The sequence below is a fragment of the Xiphophorus maculatus genome, chromosome 12 (genome assembly GCF_002775205.1).
Source record: "Xiphophorus maculatus strain JP 163 A chromosome 12, X_maculatus-5.0-male, whole genome shotgun sequence".
NCBI lineage: Eukaryota > Metazoa > Chordata > Actinopteri > Cyprinodontiformes > Poeciliidae > Xiphophorus > Xiphophorus maculatus.
In genome coordinates this window covers 17,167,224-17,177,114 of record NC_036454.1, presented here as the reverse complement: position 1 = coordinate 17,177,114, position 9,891 = coordinate 17,167,224, and the positions used below count along the sequence as shown (strand labels likewise).

The following is a 9,891-nucleotide window of genomic DNA, read 5'->3' as shown; positions in this document are numbered from 1 at the left end:
ACACTATTTTACTTAACATTAATCACAAAACAAATACTACTCCACAAGACAAAATAACTCACAGAATTGTCTTTAAGATGTTTATTGAATGTTTGATCCATCAATACTGTATTGAGACATTTTTATTGTAAGGCACAATTTTGTTGAGAAAAACACTGATTTGTTACAGTACATTTTTGAATGTGGTACATTTATCCCCAGAACTCCCACTTTATCCTAACAACCACCCAATAATTGGACCAAAACTGTGAAATATAAAAACCTTCAACTCCAACACCTGACATAGTAACTGTAACCAGGAGTTTAGAAATAAAATTATGAGCTGAAGCAAAAACATATAGTGGCAGAGTATACACTGAAAAATAATGAGTGGACACACCATTTCTGCACCTGTAAGAGGAAAATCTAGATTTGAAGGGATTTTAACAGGCTTTCATAAGCTTCATCATAGTGAGTTACAAGACTGATGCAAGTTTGGGTGAAATGTGAAGCCACGTAATAAATTCAATTTCATGATTAACATTTTGAAGACCAGACATCAGGATGAAAATTAGCTTCATCGGCTATATGGACAGAACCTGCTGCTGTAGCCAGAGTAAAGCCTAACAAATAACTCTGGTAATATCACAAGAAACAAAGACTAATGGAGTAAAAAACAGCAAAACTACAACCATCTCTGACATACAGATGAAAAAAGAATTACATAGCTTTCCGATCCAAGGAAAAATATACAAAATAAAAAAATTAAGTGGTTAGGGATTCAGCAAATACAAGTCAAACTAAAAGGTCACACAATGATCTTCTGTTATCATTTCTACAATAAGGCTCCTATTAATAGATTGACCCAAGGATTTATAGGCTCTTGACAAGAAAAATGTTCAAAATTACCTGTGAAAATTTCAGCACATTCACCGTATTCAGAAAGTGTGGAAAACACTGTATTGCTTAGGCAACATAAAATAGCTGCATGAAGATGGGCTTAATAAGGCATTATTGCAATAATCCATCTCTTTACATTAAACTGTGACTTAAAGATGCTCTGTACAGGAGCAATGTTACTAAAAATAACTGTGAGCTTTACACAAACACCTGTGCAAGTATGTGTCTACCTTCATTTGCTGTGTTGTAACAAGTGTAAAAGCCCACTAAAGACCTGGTTTATTACTCTATATTGTGCCTTCTGTTACTCTCCTCTGTTGACAAAGGAAAGACATAAAACAAACTTTTATATTTGGTCGATCATTGCAATTCTAATAAACCAGAGTTAAAAATTAATCAAGTGTTTAGACAAACCAAACACTCTGCAGCAACTCCTGAAAACGAGCAGCTGTTTTCACCTTGGTCCAATGGAAAAAATTTTTAAAAATATTCAGTAGATTGCTCCTACAGTCGGTAACCACAGTCCTGTGAAAAATATCTTTGCTTTACTACACCATTGTATACAAGCCCCAGAGGCTAAAAAGGCTCAAAATCTGTGTAGAACAGAAGGGGATAAAAGAAAATGTCCAATACAAATATTAAGTGTAAAGGCACAGATGTTCTTTACAAGTTGAGGCTAGAAATCAGAGGTAGAAGAAGAGGAAGGGCAAAGGAGGAAAAAAAAAACAGCTTTTAAAAAGGGAGGAAATGTGTGATGAAATTTCTATCTGTCCTTGGATCCAAGTTTCTCAATCAAGTCCTGCAGAGGAGCAAGCTCCCGCCTGTCAATAAGGTTGAACTCCTGCAAGAGGAAGGAGAATAAAAAAACATCAGACTAGGCCTGGCACGATAAACTTTGCTGGACAAAAATTGTCCCAGAGCTTATTGCGATAAAGTTGTTTTGAGACCATTTTCAAGTAATGCAATTGTAATTATGGCTTTAAAATGCAAGAAATCATTCTCAAAATCAATAGACTTTAATCCTAATGAACATTTAAACACTGGAACTGGAAGACATTTTGAATATCCAATATACAGAAACAATAAAATGAATTATGAAGTCTCTGTAAACAAAATTATCTTTCAAAAAAGGGATAGTTGAGACCAAAACACCAGACTGAAGAAATATCCTTCAGTTTTTGGTAAAGAGAAAGAAAAGGGAAAAACTACAAATCAAGCAAATAAAAATTCTGAGTTTATTTTATCATACAATTTATTGTTTTCTGTGACAGGCCTACATCAAACAAGAAATTCAAAATCAGCACTAAAATATTTTAGCCCCCAATAAAAACATTTATGCATTGTGGTTAAACATAGTACAACTGCATGAGCAATTTATGTTCCTAATCTTTCAGTTCTACTTTTTTTTAAGAAACTGTTGGGTTTTTTTAATTAATAACCATCATACGATACATTTAATGCTACTGATGGTAGAAAAATAACCCAAAAGAAACAATACTCATTTATTAATTTACTGGATTGATTTGGGCCAAGACAAATTTATTAGAAACATTATTAAGGTAATTTATAAAATTCTCCATATTTGGGGCAGTTCCAATATAAATAATTGTTTAGAGATTTCACTCCTATTTATTCACAGCTTTGTTGATCTTACCTACAAAATTTGCATCAAGGAAAAAAAAAAAAAAAAAAAGACCTTTCTATTAGCCTTTTAAATGGCAACATCACAACAGATGACTAATGTCATAATCAAAGACATTAAAAAACCTACAATATTTTGACAGCATGGTCTCTAAACAGTCATATTTTTGAAGTACTGGATGGGGTCATTACAGAGGTCAGAGCCATATCAGGTCATCACTTTACAGAGCTCCACATTAAACCTAATTATTCAGTGTAATATTGTGCAAAATGATTATCACTTTCTCAGTGATAATCAGGGTTTCTGCTCCTGATCCCAATGAGGCCCATAAAATACTTAAATCAAATTTCTGACCTTTTCCAGTCTGCATAAGAACTATGCTTAGATATTTCAGTCTTGCACAAAAATCCCCCATTCTAGTGTGATGACCTCACCTGGACGAAGAAAATGAAATGCTTGAAGGAGGTGTTGAGGTGAGCCTCCTCCTGCAGCTGTATCACAGAGTCAAAATGTTGATGGTAGATGTGAGCATAAACCCTGAACAGGCGCTTCAGGATGGTTTTGGCCACAGACATGAAATTCTTGGGGAAAGGAACTCCTGCAACACAAAAGATTATAGAAAAAAAAGGAGAAGTGGAGATGAAAATAAAATGTAATTTTTTAAGCATTTGTGACCTTTACACGTTCACTTTGAGCTCCGTCTACTTTTAAGGCTGAAGAAGTTTAAAAAGGTTTACAAAGAGGAAGTGCAAAACGACTAGAATCATTTAATTCTGTGTAAAACTAGAAATAAAAGCTCACCGATCTTGGAGGGAAAGAGCGTCTCATCATCCAGCTGGTCCTGCACCCAGGTCATCAGGTAGTCTATGTACTTGGGTGCAGAACACTTGATTGGCTTCTTAATGTTGGTCCCATCAGCCCAATGATACTCATACCTAAACAAAATAAAATGCAATCAGCAGGCACAGAAAAACGAATTTATTGATTCAAGTGCAGGTGAGATTAAATAAAATGACCAAAAGGAAATAAAAAAGGTAATTTGCATGATGTTCTTGGCAGAGGCTGTGTCAACAGGAAGCAAAACCACGTCTCTTCCTCCTGATTAGAAGCGGCGCACAGTCTTGGATGGACCGAGGATAGAGGAAGTGCCAAATCTAGATACTAAGCTCATTTCCTGTTTTCCTCATGTGACAGTCAAACCAATTGCCTCTGTCATTTTAGCTGAAAATAAAGTTTCACATTGTCCATTTTCTCAACATGAAATAATGACCCAGAAAAAAGGGATAAATTAGAGAGGGAGTTTCTGAGAGTGAAATTCACATGGTTTAAATTTGGTGGTCTCAACAGTTCTTTATTTAGGAGCTCAAATATTGAAAGTCATTTGTGATTCTTGTTTCCGTCTGAGTGCATCATGGCTGCCTTTGACCAAATTCAACATGGAGTCTGTTGTGACAGCCTCTTATTTACACACTGTGGCCACAGAATTAATAATGGCTGCCTTTAATTTTCCAAGTACTGAAGGTGATTTAAGGCTTTAATTAAATTGTCTTTTCACCATTATTAGAAAGGGAGGAATGCAAAGGGAGAACTAAAAATCTACAAAAAACGATGTTTCAAAAAACGATGGAATAACACTTTCTACCACCACATGTGAGGTTCTTCCTACGTATTGAAGGATTAGTAATATTTCCGAGTGCAACTTTGTTCAATTTGTCAAAAAAAAAAAAAAAAAAGGTTACATGTATTGAAAATGTTTGTTACCTTGGTCCTGCAGACATCACAGGGCAGCTGGTCTCAGTGCAGAACTCTGTGATGGTGCCGTACAGCATGTTGATCTGGTTGAAGAAGTCCACGGCTGAAGAAAACAGTAAAACATTAAGCACCAAGTAACACCTCTTAACAGAGGTGGACCTGTTATTACTTTAACAATGATTAGTATTAGTCTCAGTTTGAGTTTAATAGCATCTCGGCAACAATGGCCATGTCATAACAAGGTGTAATAAACAGATCTCTGTGAGCGAATATTTTTTTATTTTAAAGACTTTTTCTTAAATGACTACATCATAATTTTTTTTTAAAAAACTGATGTGACGATTCATAAACACTTTCGAGACTAACAAAAAAATCAGAATATTTATCAAACAGATTTATTTCAACCAAGCAAATGCACACATAAAATCTGATTTCTTTAATAAACATGCAAGAATAAATCTTAGAAAGGTATGTGTTGGTAAGTTTGGAGCCTACAATAAGTCTGAAATGACCGATGCGTCACCTCGAGTTTACTACCAAGTGATCCTTTTCATTATATCGCGCGTAAACAAACACAACTGGAGTATTGATATGCAAGCCAAAGTCAATCAAACTTGTGGTGCAACATCTTGACTAAGTGAGGCAAATGACAAATCTTATTGCCTATGACTAATAACAGGAAATGGTTGCCTCATCAACTGTGATGAAATGCATTAGCATTTTTCTTGGGATGAATGAGGTACTTGCATGCTCAGAAAAATAAAGATTCTAAAGTGAATCAGGAACATTTAATTGTGAAACAAAGCACAGGCCAACAGGTCATTTATTCATACAAACAGGAGTTAGGTTCCTCCCAGTTCTGTAGGCCCATCCACTCCTCATCTGTGTGAATTCCCGCTCACTTACTGACCACTACACAGTCCGTTTCTTTCCTTAGAAACGGCTGAGAGGAAGAATCAGTACAACCAGAAGACTTAATTTTACACCACTGACCAGCAAAACGTTGTTACATAATGCTGCTTACAGAGCAATGAGACAAAGTCACAGTTTGGCCAGGAATTGTTCAAGCCTTTGTCAGATTTAACTTTAAAGTAATTCTTTAATTCTACCAACACATTTCTTCTGACTGGACGTACATTCAGGTGACCAAACCAGAGTCCTGACCGAATCTGTGTGGGGAGCAGCAGATTAGAGCGAAGAGAAGCCGGGCTTCCAACCTCAAAGAATTCAAGATCAAAGATAAAATCAAGTGGACAGATTCAGAAAGATAAATAAAAGGGTTTGATCATTTTGATGCCAGATGTGTTATCTAGACTCTCAAACCAGATATGTTTTGTGATTTTATTTTTGGAGAAGTGATTCTTAACACTTTACTGTAAAGAACTGGATAAGTGAACTAATGAAGTATTGGCCAATAGAAGCCTTTACGCAATGGCTTCTGTGCAAGATTTTTCTTTTCTCAGCAGTTAATTTGCCTCACGGCTGGTGGCACAAACGCTTAGCTCAGAGCAGCCACAGTCTGAGGCTTGACGTTGGCCACTGAAGATCATCAAGTTCAGATCCCACCAGAGTTTTCAAAATAAGAGTGGCATTACCCTTGAAAACAAACCCTAAAGTTATTTCTACTTACACAAAGTTAAAAAAAACTATTCAAGTTAGAAAACGCCACCATAGCAATTACAAAGATATGAATCTACTCAGACCTCAGTGAGCTGAAGGCTAGATGAGCAATCTAACACTTTCTGTACATAGACGGATCTTCATACTGGATTTACTGAGCCTGGACATGGTAAATGTTTGAAAATCTAATCTACTTCATCATTAAACAGATGGCGCTGCAGGGGCGATGGTGGGTCTTACCAGAAAGTAAAAAAAAAAAAGAAATTGGATTTACCTCAACACTATAGTAACAACCAGGATTACATTTATGCATAAAGATGAATTAAGAAATTAGCTGATTTTCATCATGACAAGAGACAATAAATGTTTTTCTGATCAGTAGAAGCTCCACCTTTGTGCTACATCAGGTTGCACCAAGCTTCACAATTTGATGTAAAAGTTTTACTGCAGGAAGAAGAGAGCCATTTTGAATATTTGTGATTTGATCAAAATTTACTAAGAAGAAATAAGGGGAGCCCAATACATAGCAAATATATTGTCATTGCAATTTCAATATATCCAATGCAGTATTAATTTTGTATAGTCTGTTTGGATTGCATCACATGCTGGCAATTATATTCTAAGGACCAAGATTTGACCATTTTCATGGCTATAATGTGTTGTCACACAGCTGACAGCCACAGGGAAAGTTGGAAGCGTTGTAATGATTAATGGGAACCAGCTGAGTGAGGAAAAATTAGATTTTTCACGGCTGATGTCACAATGTTTTTCAATAACACCATCGCCTGATGTTGTGCAGCCTGGAACAAACAGACCTGACAAGCTTCTAGAATGGAAACTCCATTTCTACAGGAATGATGATGTTTCATTCAGGCAGCAGCAGCAGAGAGATGGACTTCAGCCATTTTCGTTGTTTTGCTGGATTTCTGTCCTTATTATAAATAATAATGGCAGCTAGAAAATAAAATTTATATTTTTGATGCTACTGAATAAGAAAATCTAAATTTGAATGTCAAAGTACTACAAAACCCAAGATTGGACATAAACCATAATCACCAGTCTTCTGCTCTCATGTCATAACAGCTTAGCAGTTTTATTTACCAGCCATGCAAGTGGAAGCTGCCTGTTCTCCACCTGGGATGACTAAAGCTATTCATTATCTCCAGAGCACATTTGCAATTTTACATCTGACTGGTCCTATTTTATTAAAGCTAACTTGGTGCCATTTGCCCATTTAGTGCAATGCACTTAAGCTGATCTGAGATCTGTTAATCTGCCTCCTAGTAAATATTTTTCTGTATAAGAAAAAAGAAAATCTGAATGCATTTTTTAACCCAATTACAAACTTTTGATTACATAAAACAATATTTTCTACTTTTGTAAATTATTGGCTGCAACATTAAGATTAAGTTTCTTAGTTGTGTGTTTGTATACATCCACTATTTACACACAAACCACTATTTTAAACCTGTGGTCATCAAAGATTCATCCCAACATTGGCCCGTAGTAGAAATTTAAATAGTTCCCTGTACACTAGGTGTGTTGATTCATTGTATTTGTTCACTCACTATTCACAGCGATCCATTCATTGAGATCCTCTCCCTCTGGTAGCATGACAGCCTGTCTCAGGTTCCCGCTGCCCAGCGTCGCCTCGGCGTGTTTGAGCAGCTCATACTGGTGAGAGCCTTCTGGGATGTTTTTCTTCGGCTTGAAGGTCTTAGATGAGCGACTGCCACTGCAAACAAGAGAACATAGAACTAAGCAACCGTGTGTAAACGTGTCATGGTTGTACAAGTGCCCCCAGGGAGTTGAGACATCACTTCGTATCCTCTTCAATATTTCATTAAGCAGTCTTCTTCTAACCAGCTCTGTTGCTCTGCAGTTCACACCACGTCTCATATTTGTTCTTGGAGAAAATCTGCCTGGGAATCTTTGAGCTGTAGCTGGAAAAACCCTCAAAGAAATGAGCCAGGATGCATTTTGATGGGCTCCATATCAGTTCTCCGTTTCATACTCCTAGTTTGCCATTCGGTCTCATCCCATTTTGCACAAACTCATACTTAAATCCTTATATTTCTCCAAGTAGTCAGGCATTTTCAAATAATTGTGGAGATGTGATACAAATGCTTGAATCTTAAATATTTTAAATTGTATATTGTTTTCTGAATACTTTGACAAGTTGTTTCTATTAATCTAGTTGTGAACGTTGTGTGAATTTAGTGATTTTTATTAAGTACACAAGATTAAGGCAAACTAAGACAACTGGGTAATTTCCTGCTGATATCTATTGCCACATCTCCTTTAACTTACCTATAAGGTAGATAGATTAGAGAAAAATACTTCTAGTCATCAGTTGTCAGATCTGGCACAAAATGTCTCTAAAGCAGACACAGCAGATTAACACATTTGGAACAGAAAATCCCATGCAAAGTGGCTCAATTTTGTTCCAGAAAGATTTGCATATAAAATGAGAAAAAAACAGCAAACACACCAACTCTTAACAGACGTAAAAGCTCAAAGTCGTCCTTATCAGATCCACCAATCATCTCAAAAGCTTCTTAAAGCAAAAGAGGTGCAGGACTTCTGAGCTCTTTGCATTTCATCCATTTCAGTTAAGCCATTTAAAAAAAAAAAAAGTGTAAAACTATTTTTACAACACTTTTCAGTTTTTTAAAATATCAATGTTTTTGATTAGATTTGAAGATGGCATGTTCAAAGGGTGCCCTCTACAAGGTCTTAAAGTTCAAGATTTAGCACGTCTGAATTAAGCAATTCATCGAAACTAGAAGTCTTTACAGTGAACACCTAGTCACTGTCACATTAGTTTCTAACTTTAAAAAAAAAACTGGGGTGGCTTGTTTTCAGTGAAACATTTAACCCAGCTGGTGCAACAGACAGGAAATGTACTTGTATGCCACTGTGACTGTAAACAGGGAAATTAATTAACATGATGGATGCTTGGAGGCCCCAAAATAGAAATTAAAGTTAAACAAAAGTCTGATTCAGAACTGTGAGCACCTTTAGTCTTGCTTAGAAATAAATAAAAATGAAATTAGGGGTTAGGCTTATTTACTCCCTCAGTTCTAAAGCTGAGCAGTTGTGAATAAAAGCAGTCTGCACATAATTAAATCCAGATTATTAACAACCTTACAGATTAGAAACGCGATTTTAAGCGAATCTGACCATATTTGGTCTTAAGAGTAATTTAGCTAATTACTTTTTTGTCTCATAACTCTGGTATTTCCCTTGATACGCAATTAGTCCAACCGTACATGTTTTAAAATGTACCTTTGGGTCATTTCAACGACGCTAACTTCACCTCAACATGTAACCTACCCGTGGTTGTTTTGAGATGCAGCTCACTAGTTTTCGGTCTCGGCTAACTTCCCTTGTGAACTTCGCAGAAGCGCAGCTAACCCTGACCGCAAAGCTCCGCTCTGACTCAGGAAGCAAACTGCAACTTTACTTACAACAGGAAGCTCATCTTGACGAAGACGTTGTTGAAGTGTCTTTGTGAAAACTACAAGTTGAGGTTTAGTACGTAGAAATGCGCTTTTAAATCTCTTTCTTAGCATGAAGAACTATCATCGACTTGGCGTCACGCGAAGATGAACTGCACCCACAGCGGCTCTTCCTCTGTTGGCCGTCTGTCAGCAGGCAGACTATCGCCACCTAAAGGCCACAGGTGGGTATGACCGCTTTCTGTTATAACTCAGTTAAAATTATATGATTGTTTCTGGATGGTCTTTGCTGAACTTCTGTGATATATTCTCTCTATTCTTTTTGGGGGGGGTTTAATGAAAAACAAAAAAGATGTTGTATTTACTGTTGAAAGCTACACCCCTGGCATACTTTATAATATATTGTGTTCTCTTTCTTTGTACTTGTAAACAAAGATGCTCATTAATTTAAAAAATTAATTGTGTCAAAATTGTTTAAGAAAATTTGAAAAATTTTCACATATTTAGTGATAAAATTATTACTCTAATTTTACAGAC

At 36.2% G+C, this 9,891-nt stretch overlaps 1 protein-coding gene across 1 annotated transcript; it reads right to left on the bottom strand.

Annotated features, from left to right (window-relative positions):
- Window positions 1-66: 66 nt before the first annotated feature.
- On the bottom strand, window positions 67-9,529 carry LOC102234237 (MOB kinase activator 1A). The gene is made up of 6 exons (XM_005794971.3): window positions 9,364-9,529; window positions 7,462-7,628; window positions 4,283-4,376; window positions 3,323-3,456; window positions 2,956-3,119; window positions 67-1,720 (listed from the first exon to the last, which is right to left on the bottom strand). Exons 1-6 carry the CDS (start codon window positions 9,375-9,377, stop codon window positions 1,643-1,645), a joined length of 651 nt encoding a protein of 216 aa, XP_005795028.1. The 5' UTR covers window positions 9,378-9,529; the 3' UTR covers window positions 67-1,642.
- Between the last annotated feature and the right edge of the window lie 362 nt (window positions 9,530-9,891).